The 19,913-nt window shown below is 36.2% G+C and overlaps 2 protein-coding genes across 5 annotated transcripts in view; one reads left to right on the top strand and one right to left on the bottom strand.

Annotated features, from left to right (window-relative positions):
* TMEM117 (transmembrane protein 117) overlaps nt 1-19,913 on the bottom strand; it is a 462,108-nt gene that overhangs the window by 258,215 nt on the left and 183,980 nt on the right. The window lies entirely within an intron of this gene.
* Nucleotides 6,831-7,146, top strand: LOC100689004 (cytochrome c-like). The gene is given in 2 exon segments (XM_038577408.1): nt 6,831-6,925; nt 6,927-7,146. Coding segments are annotated over 2 exon segments (315 nt in total).

The raw sequence follows: 19,913 nt of genomic DNA, 5'->3' as shown, positions 1-19,913 counted from the left end.
TTTGTTTTTATTTATTTATTTATGATAGTCACACAGAGAGAGAGAGAGGCAGAGACATAGGCAGAGGGAGAAGCAGGCTCCATGCACCGGGAGCCCGACGTGGGATTCGATCCCGGGTCTCCAGGATCGTGCCCTGGGCCAAAGGCAGGTGCTAAACTGCTGCACCACCCAGGGATCCCCTGATTTCAGTTTCTTAACATACATATATCCATAAACGTAATTGCTGGATCATATGATAATTCTATTTTTAATTTTTTGAGAAACCTCCATACTGTTTTCCATAGTGGCTGCACCATTTTGCATTCCCATCAATAGTGCACAAGGATTCCAATTTTTCACAACCTGATAAGCACTTAAGATTTTTTTTTTAAGATTTTATTTATTTATTCACAAGAGACAGAGAGAGAGATAGAGATAGAGATAGAGATAGAGAGAGAGAGAGAGAGAGAGAATGGCAGACACAGGCAGAGGGAGAAGCAGGCTCCATGCAGGGAGCCGGATGTGGGACTCGATCCCCGGTCTCCAGGATCACACCTTGGGCTGAAGGCGGCTCTAAACTGCTGAGCCACCTGGGCTGCTCGATTTTTTGGGTTTTGATAATGGCCTTCCTAACTGGTGTGAGGTGAGATCTCACCACGGTTTTATAGCATGGCACAGGCATAAAGCAGATACGTAGGCAAATGGAACAGAATAGAGAACCCAGAAGTAAATCCACATATACAGTCAATTAATCTTCAACAAGGGTACACAATAGGCAAAGGGTAGTGGTCTCTTCAACAAACAGCATTAGGAAAACTAGATATCTGGGGATCCCTGGGTGGCTCAGTGGTTTGGCGCCTGCCTTTGGCCTAGGGTGTGGTGTGATCCTGGAGTCCTGGGATCGAGTCCCACATCGGGCTCCCTGCATGGAGCCTGCTTCTCCCTCTGCCTCTGTCTCTGCCTCTCTCTCTCTCTCTCTGTCTCTCATGAATAAATGAATAAAATCTTAAAAAAAAAAACTGGATATCTGCATGAAAAGAAGGAAAGAAAGAGAGCAAGAGAAATTAAGACAGAGGGAAGGAGGAAGAAATTGGACCCTTATCTTAGCACCATACAGAAACATCAACTCAAAATGGACTAACTCTTAAATGTAAGACCTGAAACTGTAAAGTTCCTAGAAGAAAACGTGGAGGAAAAATTTTCATAACATTGGTTTTGGCAATGATTTTTTGAATATGACATTTAAAAGCACCAGCAACAAAAGCAAAAATAGACAACGGAAACTACATCAAACTAAAAAGTTTCTGCACAGCAAAGTAAGCAGTCAATAAACTGAAAAGGCAACTGACAGAATGGGAAAAAAATATCCGCAAACCACATAGCTCATAACAGGCTACCATTCAAAATGTACAAGGAACCCCTACAATTCAATAGCATAAACAAATAAATAAATAAATAAATAACCTGATAAAAGATGGGCCATGTCTAATCCTATAGCAGTAATCATTTTTCAATATATATAATGTATCAAAACAATACGATGTATGCCTTAAACTTACACAATGCGACACATCTATTATATTTCAATAAAACTCAGGGGAAAATGGACAAAGGACATGAATATACTTTTTGCCAAAGAAGATCTACAAATAGGGATGCCTGGGTGGCTCCGAGGTTGAGTGTCTGCCTTCAGCTCAGGGCGTGATCCTGGAGTCCCAGGATTGGGTCCCATGTCGGGCTCCTCGCCTCACAGGGAGCCTGCATCTCCCTCTGCCTATGTCTCTGCCTTTCTCTCTGTGTCTCTCATGAACAAATAAAATATTTTTTAAAAATAGATATACAAATAACCAACAGGTATAATCACCAGAAAACTGGCATTTCTGAAAAAAATCATATTCAATGGTAAAAGATGATTCCCAGTGACATGGTTCATTTATAACCTCCCAGAAAGAAAAAAAAAAAAAAAAAAAAGGAACCTCCTATGGTTGAAATCAAAAATGATTTCTGTTAACGCCTGTCTGATTTCCACTGTAAACATTAGAATTAGCCTAAAACAAAACTGTGAGATTTACGCTGACACCCTCCATCCCCCTTGAGAAGCATCCTGGATTCCGTGATTCTTAATCATATTAATTGTGAGAATTGAATGAGATAATATATGTAAAAATATATAAAAACATTTTATAAACTTCAAAATGCTCTATAATTATTGTATTGATTTTAAAAATGGGATAGGTGAAAGTGATAACAACTACAAATGCCAAAGTGAGAAAGAAAAGTCTTCGGCTTTATACTGTAGGGAGCTGGGGACACATAATTTAACTTGAATAATGTAGAAATTATTTGTGTCATTCTTTCTTTAGAAAAACACACACACACACCATTTAGCCTGATCCAGCTGCAAGCCTTACTAGCATTCTTTCAGATCCAGAAGTTAGTTACAGTCCTCTCGAAATTTCACAGACTGTCTCCCTTTCCCCAAAACACTTGCCCTCCTTTCTCACCTCCATTTCAGTCTAATTTCTTATCATCCTTCAGATTGCCACTTAAATGTCAACTGCTTCAAGGGAACTTCCCTGCCCCAAACTCCACTCCTATTCCATTGGCAGCGTGTGGAGTGAGAGGTGATGCTATTTCAATGCCCCTGGGTGTTCCCTAGATAACGATAAAGTAACGGTATTGACGCAAACCAGCATTCACACACACATCACCCTCCACCTCCTAGGTGAGCTGCTCTTGTCACCCATCACTAGTTCCAGGAAAACTCCAAGCTCTAGGTTTCAAGTCCTGCTTGGTACCTGGTCTGTTGTGTAGAGCTCAGCTGCTCACCAGTTTGCTTTGAGACTGTAACACCTTGACAGAAAGTGAGAGTGAGAGATATACTTTCAGAAATCCTATGACTTTATCAACATGTGAAGAATCTAGAATGTAATGAATGCCTACACAAAGTTGAGCATTTAATCCCACGCACTGGTGCCAGAATGACTTATGTCTATACTTAGCCCTGTGTTATTTTATTCTAAAGAGAAGCAGCTGACACGTATCAGATTCTTCCCTGTGATCAGCATAACCACTCTTTGCTACCTGTGAATCATACTAATTCATATTCCAAAAGGTGGCATCTGAGCAAAGTACCTCCTTGTATCACCTGGGACTGCTATACTCTCCCTTGTCGGTTCAACAAATCTCATGGCTTATAATTAATCTTCTCAGACCCCATCTATGTCACCAGGAAATGTGGGGTTTTGTATTTGCAAGAACAGCCAACATATCCAAATAGATGGTTACAACACAGCATGAATAACATCTGATGACTGGACTACATTTATCAGAATTTTCTGAAAGAGAGAGAGAAAAAAAAAAAAAAAAAAAAAAAAGAAAGAGAGAGAGAGAGGAAACAACCGGCAACATGGAATTCTCAGTTGTTTCTGTTTTTATACGCCAAGCTTCTCTTGAGTAAATACAACATCTAGACTGCTGTCTTTTCCAAAGCCTTAAATTTTGAAAAGAATGCAAAGTTGATTGTATCCTGCCCTCTATTGTGCCTACTGACTCTGCAATGCTGGAAACAGAAATGTTTCCCCTTCTAACCTTAATATCAATCAGTGGACATTGTCAAACCTGACATTTTATTGTCCCTTCCTCAGTGGCATGTTCTAAATAGAAACATTATTGTGATAAATTGTTCTTTGAAGTTTGACATTGTACAAATTACACTGTGTACTCTATTTTATTAAATGGTAAAACTCAGCAGGCTTTCTATCAGGAGGCCAACCTACAGTACTTTGTCCTCCTAAGAAATGAGTGCTATGTTGGCAGGCTAAGCAAAAGGTCTCCTCATAACCATTCTGTCAACAAATAACTCATAAAACCTTTTCTTAGGATACACATTAAAGCATTTGTCCTGATCTTTAATATATCTTAACACGGAGAGGCAACAGGCTTCAGCTCAGCATGGGCTGATGCCTGCACTTAAGGAAGAGCCAACCACATAAACACAACATCAGGAATTAGGAGAGAAACAAAACAGCAACAGAAGGGAAATAAAAAGGGGTCAGTGCCTTTCTCGTCCTTAAAAAACATTTAAGTCAATTACAAATATCTGAATGTCTGAATAAATACTGCTTAAGGTACCAGGATAGACACAGGGAATACAAAGAATGGTAAGTTCATCTCCATGGAGCATATAGTCTAGTTGGGTAAGTATTACACAAACACACGAAACGGTAAGAAAAGAAGAGAATCTAGGACAAGTGACACTACTAAGCACAACAGATGATCTAGGAAAAGAGTTGGCAACCTACAGCTCTTTTATAAACAATGCCAGGTTCTTTGTGGGAAACTTTGTTAAAACCTAGCTACACTCATTTGTTGAGGTGTTGTCCAGGACTGTTTCTGTGTTCCAATGACAGAACTTAGCAGCTGCAAGGGAGACCTGATAGCCCACCAAACCTAAAATATTTACTATCTTTACCGAAAAGTATCACCAATCCCCACTCTAATAAGCTAAAGAAGAGACTGCCATGCACCACACTGGGGAAGAAAAGGTTCAAAGAATGGGCTGAAATCAGCAAAGAAAGGAAATGAGGGAAAAGTGCTCTAAGCTGAGGGAACCATATGAGCAGAAGTGCAGAGGAGGGAATCTGTGGGGGGAAGCAATACATAGGCCAACCTGGCTCAAGGCAATGGGGGCGATGGTTTTCCATACCATATGGAAATGGTATTTTGATTTGGGCATGGAAGGAAAAAGCACCTAAATGCCAAGTAAAGAAATGTAGACTTTCTCATCACAGTTGTGATGGCTTTTATTTTGCTTATTTTGCTTTGTTTTTAGCTATGAATGACACCGTTTCAAAATATTCCCATTTTTTATTTCAAAAAAGCAGTCATCCTACTGCATCTAACTTAGATCAGTTTGCTGCAGAGCAAAGAAAATAGTCAAAGAGCTTTTTATACGTCTCTATAAATGCATCCTCCCTTTTCATTCAAAGAAAATTTAACATCATTACTTATGGTTTCTTAACACGGCTCATACTTGTGTCCCTTACACCTGTGATCCCCATTTTCTTCATGTTTAATACTTGAAGAATCAAAGCCCTGAGCAGCAACAGAGATAAAGAATGGTCTTTGACCCTGTCCTTTTTGATTTACAGGGTATACAGGGCTGTCATTTTGATTTGCCCAAAGGTTAAAGCTTAAAGACAGTACAGAAAGTATAGTCCTCCAAAGAGATAAATACACTAGGGCCAGCTCCCAGGCAAATGATATCTGATATTTTTGCTCCTGGCTGTTGGCCATTTTAGTCTGGTGGCGGGGGCTCCAGTTCAGCCCCGGAGAGGCTTAGCAAGTCTATCTGGGTATCCAGAACCCTGAGTGGTCCACCCCAGCTGTACACTATCTGAGCCTGTCCTACAGCTACATATCAAGGCAGAATTATGGGTTCATTTAATCCCAAAACTACTGAGGATCCAACTAAGATTGACCCCCAAATCTGCTCGTTACCCTGGTACCACAGTCACCTTTCAGGACTGATCGGGCTCCACAGCACTATGCAAAGGTAAATGGAGACGTCAGTTCTCATCCAAAGCAATCATGTGCTCTAGAGGCTGAGATGAAACTAGATTTTACTCAACTAACTTAGTTTCATGGAGAACTTTTAGGTTGGGCAGGGTAGAGAAATGTCATAATAAAAAAAAAAAAATCACAGGCTCTGCCATCAGAAGGTTTGAGTTTAAATTTTACTAGTGGAGTTCCCTTGAGCCAATCACTTAATTTCCCTAAACATAATTTTTTCCTACCTGTAAAACGACATAATCATAAACCCACAGCATTATTGGGGCAGTCAAATAGAAAACATATGTGAAACCATATTGCAACTTTGAGCTACTCTACACACATATTTCTTTTTATTACCACTTCATGTTTTATACAGCAGTTCTTAAAGCATTGTCTGGGGGCCCTGTAGGTACTGAGACCTTTTTAGTTCTGCAACAACAAAACTATTTTTATAACAAAAATCACCTGTTACTTGACTTTCACTCTGATTAACTCAAGCGTGCAGAGGGTTTTTTTCAGAGGCTAAGTGATATATGATGACATCATCACTATATCAGCTTGTGGAATGGTGTGCTTGTGCCCATTCATGTTTTCCTGAATTTTCCAAAGTAAATCTTTGCGGTCCTCAGTAATTGGTAAGGGTGGTCCTGATATCAAAACATTTGAGAACTACTATTTTGTAAGTGTCGATCTCCTTAAATGCACTTTAAAAGCAAATAAAACATGCATCATTTGCTCCTTTGGAAGGTATATGTGTAGATTATAGAGAGAAACATCTTTAACTGGAATACACTTGGGAGCTTATCTTTTAATGTTACACACTTGTGAGTTTAAAAATAATACAAATGGAAAAGAAAAACATTTCAACTTCTGTTATATCTACTAAGGTGGTTACTGAGTACTTTTTATATTGAAGATACTGCTCTAAGGCACATACAAGGAAAGTCCAAAACATTTCTTGCTCAAAAAACCTTGAAACAAACAAAAAACAAACAAACAAACAAAAAAACGTTGAAACAATTAGCAAACATAAGAGTATTTTATAGAGAAATAAGAGATATGTGGATCAAAATTCTCACTGAGATTTTTTTATAAAATTAGTAAAGACAAAATTTGGAACTTAAATGTTCTGTGTGGCACAAAAAAAAAGTAAAAAGAATTAGGATAGGAATACATCTATGTTAGTAACCAGTTTTATTTATAAAGCCATAATAATAATGAATATTGAGAGAGCGGGATGTCCAGCTTGCGAGCTGGCATCTTCGTTTCGCGCGCAACAGAAAAGTGATTCAAAAATGGGTGATGTTGAAAAGAGCAAGAAGAGTTTTGTTCAGAAGTGTGCCCAGTGCCATACTGTGGAAAAGGGAGGCAAGCACAAGACTGGCCAAACCTCCATCGATTATTGGGCAAAAGACAAGTTAGGCCCTTGGATTTTCTTACACGGATGCCAACAAGAACAAAGGCATCACCTGGGGAGAGGAAACCCTGATGGAGTATTTGGAGAATCCCAAGAAGTACATCCCTGGAACAAAAATGATCTTCGCTGGCATTAAGAAGGCAGGGGAAAGAGCAGACTTAATAGCTTATCTCAAAAAAGCCACTAAGGAGTAATAGTTGGTCATCATTTTATTTATTACAAACAAAAATGTCTCATGACTTTGTTTTATGTGTACCATATTTAAATTGATCTCATTGACCAGAATTTAGATCATGAGTGGCTGATAGAATGTTTCTCTTGGACAGTCCTGATTTAAATAAGATTAGCTTGTGGATTTTTAAATGAATATGATCAGTTTTTTGAACTTTGATAGTAATTCTGGTTCAGCAAGTGCTGTCACTGTTTTCTCCTTCTAAAAATGTGATTGGAAAAATAATTTTTTTAAATATGATTGGAATTGATTAGGATGTGTAGCTTTTCACAGAGATGGTAAATGCCACCTCTAAATTTATAGATTGGTTTTATATTTAGATTTATATAACTGGTTATATTAATATATTTAAATACTGAGGAAATTCCTTCACTGTCTCAGAACACCAAGACTCAATTGTGTTTCAAGTTGTGTTCCCTAGCCTGTTAAAGGCAATGGCTGAAGATAAGCTGGCAGTGTCCACTTTATCTTTTTGGTCTTAACTATGCCAATTTACTTAAAATTCCTTACATCTAAAAAATAATAATAATAATGAATATTAACAATAAAAATTAAATAAAAGTTTGTTGGCCTTGGGAACAAGACTTAGTAGTTGGCCCTGGTTGTTGTAATAATAACCCATAAGTGTTGTCTGGCCTCATATACTATGCTCATGCATTATAGTGATAAAAGTGAAGACTATTTCTAAAAATTGGGCTTCACTGTTTTGTTTGATATTATAAGAACTCACCAAAATCTCAAATACACAGTACAACTACTTATAAATGGCCCTTAACCATCTGAATCTCTGATTTATCCAGACAGATTTTTGTTTGGGATTTGAGCCAGAAGTACAGAAAGTCAAGCAGGTCTGAATCTGAATGGAATCTGAATATAAAGCCAGCCTGGAAAACAAACCTAGCTCTGGAATGGAAAACAGGACCAAAGTAGGATGTAGGCAGGAATCAAAAGCTGGAAGCAATATCCAGGACTCCTGAGCCAAAGCATTTTAAACATTCAATACCCTACTGAAATAAAAGCTATAGCAGAGAATAGCACCATTTTCCATTGTTAGTTTTCCAGGTCACGCTTTGTTAAAACTGATAGCTGGGAATAAATTGTTCTTATATGACTTATAGCAGAAAACCCTGGTAAAGGGAAAAATTTATGCAACTTAAAACTCCATACTATAGAATAACTTAAGAGATCATTTTAGGGTCCATAGAAAAGACTAGAATAAAGTCACTTTTAGTAAAATTAGTCCTGACAAAGGTTGAATCAAGAAAAAGGCTAGAATTAGGGCATGATGTAATGGCTTTGAGAAATCTTGATATTTCTCTCTCTCTCTCTCTCTCTCTCTCTCTCTCTCTCTCTCCAGAAACTGCATCCAAAAGAATTTACAATTTTAAAAGGAGCTCTATTTTATTTCTTCTCTTTCTCCTCTTTGGACAAGATAGAGACATAAGATTAGGACAAACAGGACAATATTTTTACACATTTTATAATTTTTATATTCAGGAATGGTTAGGCACGGGAATAAAAATCACTTGTCCCTTCCATGAAGAAGAACATTATATAATTTCAAAGTAGTATAGATGTAATGAGATAATATACAAAGGCTAAGATTTATTATTAGCAACTATTATTCACAGATAAGAAAGTACCATTTTGCTTTCCCCTAAATGTATTTTTCCTCAATCTATTTTCTGCATTGTTGAGAATGGACTTCTGAACCCTACAGGAGAGAGTGAAGGTGGTCTACTTTCTACTTTTGAATGTATATCCAAAACAAGTTCTCCACTGATAACTCGGTGACAATGAACCAGATACAGTGGTTTTATAACAGAGCCCCCCCAGAACCACTAGCCACCTTGAAAATGATAATGGCTTCATGAGTTTTATTTAGAAGTCCAAATGAATACATATTATGTTTCACTGGCCAACTATATTTCTTAAATCTGTGATTTCAACATAAATATGCCCTAGATCACTTACTAATTCAACCAGAACAATATTTACTGAGCACTTATTATATATTAAGCACTTTCCTAGGTGCTATGTAGATAAATGAGACAAAGTTCCTATCAAATAGATTTTCAGCTAATTAGGGGAAATAAAACAAGAGTAGCCATCCAAAAAAAAAGCAAAAAAATGAGAGCTTCCCTTACATTTAAAATAAAAGTTTAGTAAGGCAGCCTTATGAATTAATAGCAAAACATGACATGCCAAATCTGTAAAGATCTGTAACAACATAGAATCAAAACTCATTTTCTTCATCGGTGACCTTTAATGAGCACTTACTATATGTCAGATTGCGATCATTTAATCCTCAGAGCATCCCAGCTGAAGGTGATTTTCAGGAATTCTACTAATACTAGATGGTACAGAGAAGCCAAAGTCTCAGAGAAGTTCTCCCATATGAAGCTTCCTTACTGGATTTAAGATGAACCTTCACCCTGCTTAGGGAGTGCTGGTTTAAATGTCTGATGATACCAATAGGGTAGAGTCCTCTCTTACACAGGAAGCAAGAGGACAAGAATATATTCAGCACAGAATCCATCCAATACGGTCATTGTTCCACCACTGTAAACACATGAAATCAATGCGTAAATTAAGCTTAGTATGGGGGCCTGAAATCCAGGGAGGAGCGTTGAAAAGGACAGGTCTTGGGAATACAGGCTGCCTCACTAGGTAGAAAAGGTGAAATGAATAATTATACCCAGATAGTGACCTTTTCCCTGCGGATGAAAGAATGAAAGACACCTAACAAAAAGCTCAGGCTTCAAATAATACACTCTCTTCTTACAGCTGAAATACCACTTTAGGGCACAATTGGATTTTAAAGTTGTATTTTAAAGAATTACAATAATTAGAATAATGATGTTTAAGTAGCTTTTATACTGATATTATGTTACCACTGACAATGGCATAATTCTATTCTACTGGCAAAAGCCTAAAAAACACAAAAAAACTGCAGGTATAGTAGTAATGGTTTAAGTACTCCAAACTTTTTTTTTTAACTTTTAAATTCCACAGATACTAGAAGACTTGTCAAAGTACAAAGTATAATATAAATGATAATTAATTAATATAAAATAAGACTGTCAGGGTTCAGTCTATTAAGCGTCTGCCTTCAGCTCAGGTCATGATCCCAGGGTCCTGGGATTGAGCCCCATGTCAGGCTCCCTGCTCAGTGGGGAGTCTGCTTTTCCCCCTCTCTCTCCCCCTCTCCTTCCCACCAACCCACCCACCCCCTGCTTGTGCATGCACACTCTCTCTCTATCTCAAATAAATAAATCAATCCTTTATTTAAAAAAAAAAAAGAGAACTGAAAGGCTTCAGGATAAAAGACCACTCTTAGTTCTAGGTTTAAAAAACAGTAATATATTTCTAGCTACTATATATATATATAATATATATATATATATTATATATATATAATATGATTTAGTCTGTCATCTACCTTTGAACTCAGTATTTAGCCAGAGATAGACATTCTCTGTTGGGACTATTTTTTTTTGTTTTGTTTCGTTTGGTTTTTTTTGTTTTTTTTTTTTGTTTGTTTGTTTTTGTTGTTGTTGTTGGGACTATTTTAATAAAAACTATCACTGCTTTACAGAATCCACATAATTTTTTTGAAACCATAGTGGGTTTCAAAATATTTTGCTGGTGTTTTTTTATTGTATTTAAGGGTAATTTCATTTTGGAAAATGAACCAAAGGGAGGGGGTAAGTGGATCAAAGATTACAAGATAAAAGGTGTTTCACAAAAGAATATGCAATAGTAATAAAAATATAAAAAGATGTTCACCCTTATGAAGAACTTATACACTGAACATGAAAAATCAAATAATCTGATTTTAAAATGGGCAGAGCACCTGATAGATACAGGTGGCCAACAGACACATGAAAAGATTCTCAACATCAGCAATGATCAGGGAAATGCAAACCAAAATCACAATCAGAAACTTTTCAGAATGGCTTGTAACAGAAAGACAAAAAAATAAAAATAAAAATAAAAAAATAACAAGTGTTGGTGAGGATCTAAAGAAAGAGGAACTGTTGGTGAGAATGTAAGCTGGTACAACCACTGTAGAAAAGAGTATTGAGCTTCCTCAAAAAGTTAAAAATAGAAGTCCTATATGACCCAGTAATTCCACTACTGGAGAACATTTCTGGAGAACAAAAACACTAATTTAGTTTGCTTTCCCACCAACAGTGCAAGAGGGTTCCCCTTTCGCTACATCCATGCCAAAACCTGTTGTTTCTTACGTTGTGGAATTTAGACATTCTGACAGGTGTGAGGCTGTATCTCATTGTAGTTCTGATTTTCTTTTCCCTGATGATGAGCGATGTTGACCATCTTTTTATGTGTCTATTGGCTATCTGGATGTCTTCTTTGGAGAAATATCTATTCATGTCTTCTGCCCATTTTTTAATTGGAATATGTGGTTTTGGGGTATTGAGTTGTATAAGTTCTTTATGTATTTTTGATACTAATCCCTTATCAGATAGTTATTTGCAAGTATTTTCTCCCACTCTGTAGGTTGTCTTTGAGTTTTGTTGTTTCCTTTGTGGTGAAGATGCTTTTTATTTTGATGAAGTCTCAATAGTTTATTTTTGCTTCTGTTTCCCTTGCTCAGGAGACAGATCTTGAAAGAAGTTGCTATGGTAGATGTGAAAAAGGTTACTTCCCTTGTTCTTTAGGATTTTTTAGTTTCAGGTCTCACAGTTACATCATTCAACCATTTTGAATTTCTTGTTGTGTGTGTTGTAAGAAAGTGGTTTAGTTTCATTCTTTTGCATGTTGCTGTCCAGTTTTCCCAAAATCATTTGTTGAAGAGATTGTCTTTTTCCCATTGGATATTCTTTCTTGCTTTGTTAAAGATTAATTGACCATACAGCTGTGGGCTCATTTCTGGGTTTTCTATTTTTTTATTGAACTATGTGTCTATTTTTGTGCCAATACCATACTGTTTGATCACTACAACTTTGTAATAGAACTTAAGTCTGTAATATAACTTAAGTCTGCAGTTTTGCCTTTATTTATCTAGGATGTTTGGCTATTCCAGGTCTTTTGTGGTCCTGTACATATTTTAGGATTGTTTGTTCTAGCTCTGTAAATGCAAACTGGTACAGCCATTCTGGAAAACAGTATGGAGTTTCCTCAAAAAGTTAAAAATAGAACTACCCTGCAATCCAGCAATTGCTCTACTATATATTTACCCAAAGGATACAATAATACTGATTCAAGGGGATACGTGCACCCTGATGTTTATAGCAACATTATCCACAATAGGCAAGTTATGGAAACAGCCCAAGTGTCCATTGACTGATGAATGAATAAGGAAGATGTGGCTTATATATATATATACAATGCAATATTATTCAACCATAAAAAAGAATGAAATCTTCCCATTTGCAACAACATGAATGGAACTACAGAGTATAACAGTAAGGGAAATAAGTCATTCAGGGAAAGACAAATACCATACGATTTCACTCATATGTGGAATTTAAGAAACAAAAAAAAAAAAATTGAGCACAGGGTAAAAAGAGAAAGAGAAAGAGCCAAACCAAGAAACAGACTCTTAACTACAGAGAACAAACAGATGGTCTCCAGCAGGGAGGTGGGTGGGGGATGAGTTAAATGGGTTTTGGGGATTAAGGAGGGCACTTGTGATGAGCACCAGGTGACGTATGCAAGTGTTGAATCACTATATTGTACACCTGAAACTAATATTACACTGTGTTAACTTACTGGAATTTAAATAAAAACTTTTTTAAAAGATGTTATTTACTTACTTGAAAGAGAGAGAGCATTAACAGGGGGAGGAGGAGGGAGAGGGAGAAGCAGACTCCCTGCTAAGCAGGGAGCCTGGTGTGGGACTCAATCCCAGGACCCAGGGATCATAATCCAAGTCAAAGGCAGACACTCAACCAACTGAGCCACCTAGGTGCCCAAATAAAACCTTTCTTAATAATCCACTAATTTAAAAAGAAATGTGCACCTCTGTTTTTACTGCAGCATTATTTACAATAGACACAATAGTGTCTATAAATAGATGAATGGATAAATAAGACATAATATATACATATTATACACATATGTTAGTATATATATAATGGAATATTAATCATAAAAAGAATGAGATCTTGCCATTTGAGACAACATGGAAGGACCTAGAAAGTATTATGCTATGTGAAATAAATCTGAAAAGGCAAATATCATATAATTTCACTTATATGTGGAATCTAAAAATGAAACAAATGAATAAACAAAATAGCAGAAAAAGACCCATAAATAGAGAATAGGATTGCCAGAGGGGAGGGGAGAGGAGATGGGCAAGATGGGTGAGGAAAAATGGGAGGTAAAGGCATCCAGTAATGGAATGAATAAGTCATGGAGATGAAAAGTACAGCATAGAGAATGTAGCCAATGGTAAATTAATAGGGTTGTATGGTGGTGACAAGATGGCAGCTACACTTGTGGTAAGCGTAGCACAACATAAATAGTTGTTGAATCACTCTGTTGTACATCTGAAACTAATATAACATTGTATGTCAACTATACTTCAATTGAAAAAAGATGTTCACCCTCGTTAGTAATCAGGGAACTGAAAATCAAAAGTATAGTGAAATCAATTTGCCCCAACAGATTGGCACAAATTAAGAACTCTGACAATAAAAAAAAAAAAAAGAACTCTGACAATACCAAATGCTAGTGAGGATATGGATCAAATGGAATGTTGCTACTGGTAGCATAAATTAGTTTAAACATTTTTTTTAAGATTTTATTTATTCATGGGAGACACAGGAGAGAGAGAGGCAGAGACACAAGCAGAGGGAGAAGCAGGCTCCATGCTGGGAGCCCAACGTGGGACTCGATCCCAGGACTCCAGGATCACGCCCTATAGTATGTTCATGCTATAGGATATTTTACCACAGGGAAAAATGCATGAAGTACAGCCAGATAAAGTATCAGGAATGAATAAAACAAATTATAAAATTTCAAAGATAAGCAATATTAAGCAATTTGGGGGGAGTTACGATACATAGAACTATTTTTTAAATAAGGCATGAGGATAATGAAAACAAAATTCAAAATAATTACTATCTCTGAAGGGATCCAGGATGATGCTATTCATAGTGTTCTCATTCTTGATTTGGGTGGTAAGATTCATTATATTGTTGTGCTATATAACACACCTGCATGTTGCCTGCATAATTTTGTAATTGTAAATTGCTATATTTAAATATCTTTAAAGATTCGCATGTTAAATCATGTCACATTATTATTGTTTCATAATTTTAATTATTTCCAGTTTTTCTCCTTGATTGCCTAGAAGTACCTTTTTTTATGTAACTCATTTTCTTAATTACACTGTATTGATCAATTATTTACATGTGCTGTGAAAAGTCATGGAAGAAAAGGTAACACTATATTTACTATTTTGTTTACAAGAAAAATATTGTATAATATCTGTGTCTATGTCTATATCTCCATAGACAGATTGACTTGGAACAGGATAACCTATAGAAAACAGTAACTACAGAACCTATAGAAAATACTTCCTTCATACATAAGGCAATCATTTAAAGTGGCCAATAGTGTCAATTTAAGTTGCACATATTCCTAGTGAAACAATGTGGAATTTGATTAAGATATCCTTAAAAAACTGTAATTGTTAAATCCTTTTCTAACTCTCAAATTTTTTACACTTACCATAGAACCCATGCTTGTAAGTAGCATGGGTACAATTTTGATTTTGTATCAAATAGTATAAAGATGGATATCAATGTCTAATCTAAGAAAACTGTTCTGGGCCACCTGGGTGGCTCAGTGGTCGAGCATCTATCTGCCTTTGGCTCAGCTCACGATCCCGGGGTCCTGGGATCAAGTCCTGCATCAGGGGGCTCCCTGCTCAGCAGGGAGCCTGCTTCTCCCTCTGCCTAGGTCTCTGCTTCTCTCTGTGTGTCTCTCATGAATAAATAAATAAATAAAATCTTTTTTAAAAAAGAAAACTCTTCTATGTATTTTACATATGCACAAGTATTATGGTCATTTTTGTTCAATCTTATATCTCAAATAAACAGTCTAAAATTTCATAAAAAGAAATTAAATGGTGTTTTAATATTTATCTAGAAAAGTTTTTCTGCTATCCCTCTTCATTCTAAAAGGTTTTTAAGTTTCTCACATTAAGAGTTCTGTAACTGACTCCCTCTCACACTAATGCTGGCCCTGACTCTAAGTAAGACCTTAGTGTTGTATATGTGACTTATTAAATTATGTTGATGTGATTTGATTAATGGAATTGTGAGACACTGTGTTTCTAATTTACACAGCTTCCAGGAAAGAACCTGCTTGATGAGATTAGAGATTTATTTGTTTACTAACGCAGTCAGAAGTTTTGCATTTTGGACTTACTCCAGTCTCAAAAGAAGTCCCAAGGCAGTCATTTACTTTAAAAACAATTATAATCAATAATCATGGAAGTCTTAGAACTTAAAGAGTCAATCAGAAGAAAACCATTCTACAGCAGAAATCTCAGATTTATATTCCAAGGCCATCTAATTATTGATTCTCTACAAATCAATTTCTTTATGTGTAAATGGCTGATTACTGATCACAGAAGCTTCTGTCTCTCGGTGTGAATAATCATAGAGATTTGCATATATTTTTAATACTGCACGGCACAGAGGAACCATAAAAAATGAATTGGGAACATGAAATACTAGAACACCACACATCTAATTAGGATTACATTTAGCTGAGCTAAATCAGACACAAATTTGTGATTCCACAAATGTATTGTTTTCAAATTTTGGCAATGAATTACTTCAGGGACATGACAAATATTACTAGATCAAAGAAGTTTTCAAAACTAGTTTAAACTAAATCAGAAGAAAAAGTACATGGATAAAATGGATTATTCTTTTAATACTGATCTTCTTCAGCTTCATGTGTCAATTTATTCCTCTATTTCTTGAAAAAATATTTTCTGGGAACCTACTACCTGCCATGCAAATGCCAACGCAGAATAATACCATCCCTGCTATGATTATGTGCTCATAATGTTAGTGCATAAATAATTATGACATAAAGTCTAGTTTAACTACCAAAACTTACTTTTTCATTATGCAATCATGGATCAAAATCAGAAATTGAGTATTACGGAACAGAAATTGGCAAACGTTTTCTGCAAAGGGCCAGGTAGTAAACACTTTAAGCTTTGCAGGCTGGATGGTCTCTGTTGCAACAATGCCACCCTGCCATTGAAGCCTAAAAGCAGCCATACATAAATAAAGGAGCATGGCTGTGTTCCAATAACTATGCACACTTAAATCTACCTTTCATATCATCTCCAAGTGTCACAAAATATTTTTCTTTTGTTTTTCCCCAACCATTTAAAAACGTATTCAAAGTGATTTGTCCATTCGCTCAACTTTTCTCCTACGATTCTGTTAAAGTCTCCTTTATTTAGTTGGTAGCCAGAAGTTTTGGCATTATTATAACTAGCATCTTATCTTCTAGTTCTTGAAGCATGGACAGGACTTGGAGAGGTAGTGATGGGAGAAAAGCAGTCTAGTCAGAGAGACAAACCTTAGGGACAACCCACAGCCCGCAAAAGCTTAGAAGAATAGAAGAGTTTCATTTGTTTGAAACCAAAGCTATCTGGAGAGAGCTGCTAGGGAATAAGGATAAAGCAAGCAGTAGAAGGACACAAACAGCCCATTGGGGAGTTTATGTTCCAGACATTGTAGAATATGCTGGTTAGAGGCATGGATTATGGCATCAGGCTGCCCCTATCCCAGCTCGGCCACTTATTATTTATAATATAAATAATATTATAAATAATATAATTTATATTATAATATAATCTGGATCTCTCTGTTTCAGTTTCCTCACTGATAAATGGGGAGTGTAATAGTGCCAACCTCATTAGAGTATAGTGAAGATGAAATGAGTTAAGACGTGTAGCACCTGGTCTGGATAAGAATTCAATAAACGTTAGCCTTATTAAAAAAAAATGTGAAAAAATAAAAAATAAAAAAATAAAAAAAAATGTGAAAATCATTCTTAGTTCATGCACCATACCAAATGAACAGAATCTGGCCCATAAGCCCTGGTTTACCGAACCTGGCTTAGAATATATTCTCTTTTAGAAAAATCTTTTTCTAAAAGGTATCATTTCTATGCATGACATTAAAAAAAAAAAAACTGTTTCTCATATGGTTTTAAAGGTTCTAAGATGGTATTTTGGGAGGAATTACCAAGCCTCAACATACTTAGAGAAAAACTCCTTTATTACGTTTAATTTGAATTCATTTTAAAAAGAACCTCTCTGAGGATGAAGACTTTTGTAGTATGTTTCCCCTCACTCTCCTAAAATCCTATGTTGAGTTCTTCGGATCCACCTTATCCAAAATATCTTGATAGATCTTTAAACACTGGAATTTAAACAAGTAAAAGCAAATATATTGCAAGTTGAGTCAAAGTGCCTTCCCTGTGGTTCATCTAATCATGCATATGCCCTTGAGCTGCCCACGGAGTACATCCTCTGTTGCAAATGACCCACGGTGGGTGAACCAGCTGTGTGTCATAAGCGGTGTCGAAATGGAATATCCAGCCGAGGAGAGTCGCTTTTCCTAGAATGTTAAAGAACTATTTCATGTGTGTTGCATGACAGCTATTCTCAGCTAGCCCATTCAAATTAAATTATTTCATAAGGTTTTATTAACTACCACCAAAAAAATCAGATAATTCTGTGAGATCTTAAATATGTATGGATTGTTGGCACACTCCCTGCTCCAAAGGCATGCTCCTGAAAAACATTAGTTGGGGGGGGGGGGGGGGGGGGAAGCACCAATAATATGAAAATGCCTTTTAAATAAATGGTGTTCAATTTATTAAAATTTAACATTTTGGATAATTACATTTCCTTTTTCTGAGTTTTTCTCAGCACAGAAGTTACAATTATTTAATTCCTGTAATCTTCCTTTCTGAATTCTGTCTCTTGGTTTTCCATTTCTTTTGAGTCACTTGCTTATAGGAAATGTCAAGGAAATAGTATTTTCTCCCTCAAGTTTCTTTGAGTTTGTATAATATATAAGTACAACAACATATTTCAGTATCAGAGGATTTCTAAAGCTATGTCTTTGAAAAGAAAAGATTTTCTATGAATAAGAAAATAGAAGATATGTACCAGGAGCCTGGAACTGTTGGCAAATGGAATAATCAAATTATGCTGCTGAAATCATTTGTTTAGCTTAAAGGTCTCTGCCAAAATCATGAAGCAGGAACATTTTGCCTCTTTCTCAAGGTCATAACTGCAAGACAAATTATCTTAATGCTTCTAAGTTGTTCTTAGAAAGTAACCCTTCATTTAAAAAAAAAAAAAAGCTTAAAACATAATTTAGCAATTTAGCAGATGGTATTTCAAAATGAAATCTTCCAGGAGTCATTTTTTTTTTCAGATCAACATAAAGATGCAGTGAATTAACCACGCTGGGCTGAAGTATGCCATCCTATCTGTTTGGTCACTCAAAGGACTAGAAAATATATAGTTCAAGCCATCGTTTATGTTCTTAAGAAATAAATTTCGCTCAGATCATTCAGAAGTAAGAAAAAAAAAAAAACAGAAACAAAACCATGGTCTTTTTGGTAAATATTCTCACACAGACTATAAACCAAGATGGCTCAAACATTAAATGAAAACAGAGCTCTGTAAATTCTGCAAAACTTCAGAGCTCTTGACCTGTTTGCAGCAAGTTGCACCTGTGGAAATGTCAGCTTCGGCACAGGATCCAGTAAAGACACACAGGGTAGAAAGGCAATATAAATGTGACTCATTTGAGCAACTGTTCTAATGAACACTTTCCACTGCCTTCAGCAGGTTAAGAATATTAAAGCTTCGTTCCTGCTGAGCAGGCCTGGATATTTTCTATTTGTTAACTCCCCAGGAACTTGTTGTAATGTCTCCTGGTGAAGATAAGACAGTACTACATTCTGTAGTTGCCAGCTGGTAGGAGCAAAAACACCTGGGCAAAGTACTTGTTAAATGGCATATTTCTTCTCTGTGGCAGGCACGACAGACTAAGAAATCTGCCTCTTAGTTTTTTTTTTTTTTTAAATACATTGCCCAAACTGTCAAATGATTGGTTTAAGTCCAATTCTTACCTCCCCGAAATAGGTGGTGGGTTTGATTTCATTGTTTTTGTCTCTTCCATTGAGCTATCTTGCTACTTGTTACAATAAATCTACCATCAGTTCTTTATCCATCCCTGCTCTCAAAGGGTGTTATCTATGACACCAAAGTTCAACTACCAAGGGGACAACTGCTTCTATCCATGAATAATCAGAAATTAACATATTTTTGTGGATACTGATTACTCAAATATGTAACAGCAATGGCTAATTGAAGAGATGTGCTGATTTGCTATCCATATTTAAATCTACAGTATAAATGTAGGATCATGAACAGGATACCACAGCTGCATACTAAAGAGCCTTCAACTTCGTGAGTTTAGAGGTGTGAGCAAGCAATAAAAAAACTTTGTTAACATCACAGTAAGAGTACATTCTTATTTTTTATAAAGAAGAGATGAATTAGTAACATTTTTATTAAGTACTGTTTTTTCCTTGCCTTTGGTGTTATGGTTTGCTTGAATGTTACATTGCTTTATAGATTTTGAAATCCATTTCTTCTCCTGATCAATTAATAGAAGTAAAAGAAGCTAATATGCTGAG

Source organism: Canis lupus, chromosome 27 (assembly GCF_011100685.1).
Source record: "Canis lupus familiaris isolate Mischka breed German Shepherd chromosome 27, alternate assembly UU_Cfam_GSD_1.0, whole genome shotgun sequence".
NCBI classification, from domain to species: Eukaryota; Metazoa; Chordata; class Mammalia; order Carnivora; family Canidae; genus Canis; species Canis lupus.
This window is presented reverse-complemented; position numbering and strand designations above follow the sequence as displayed.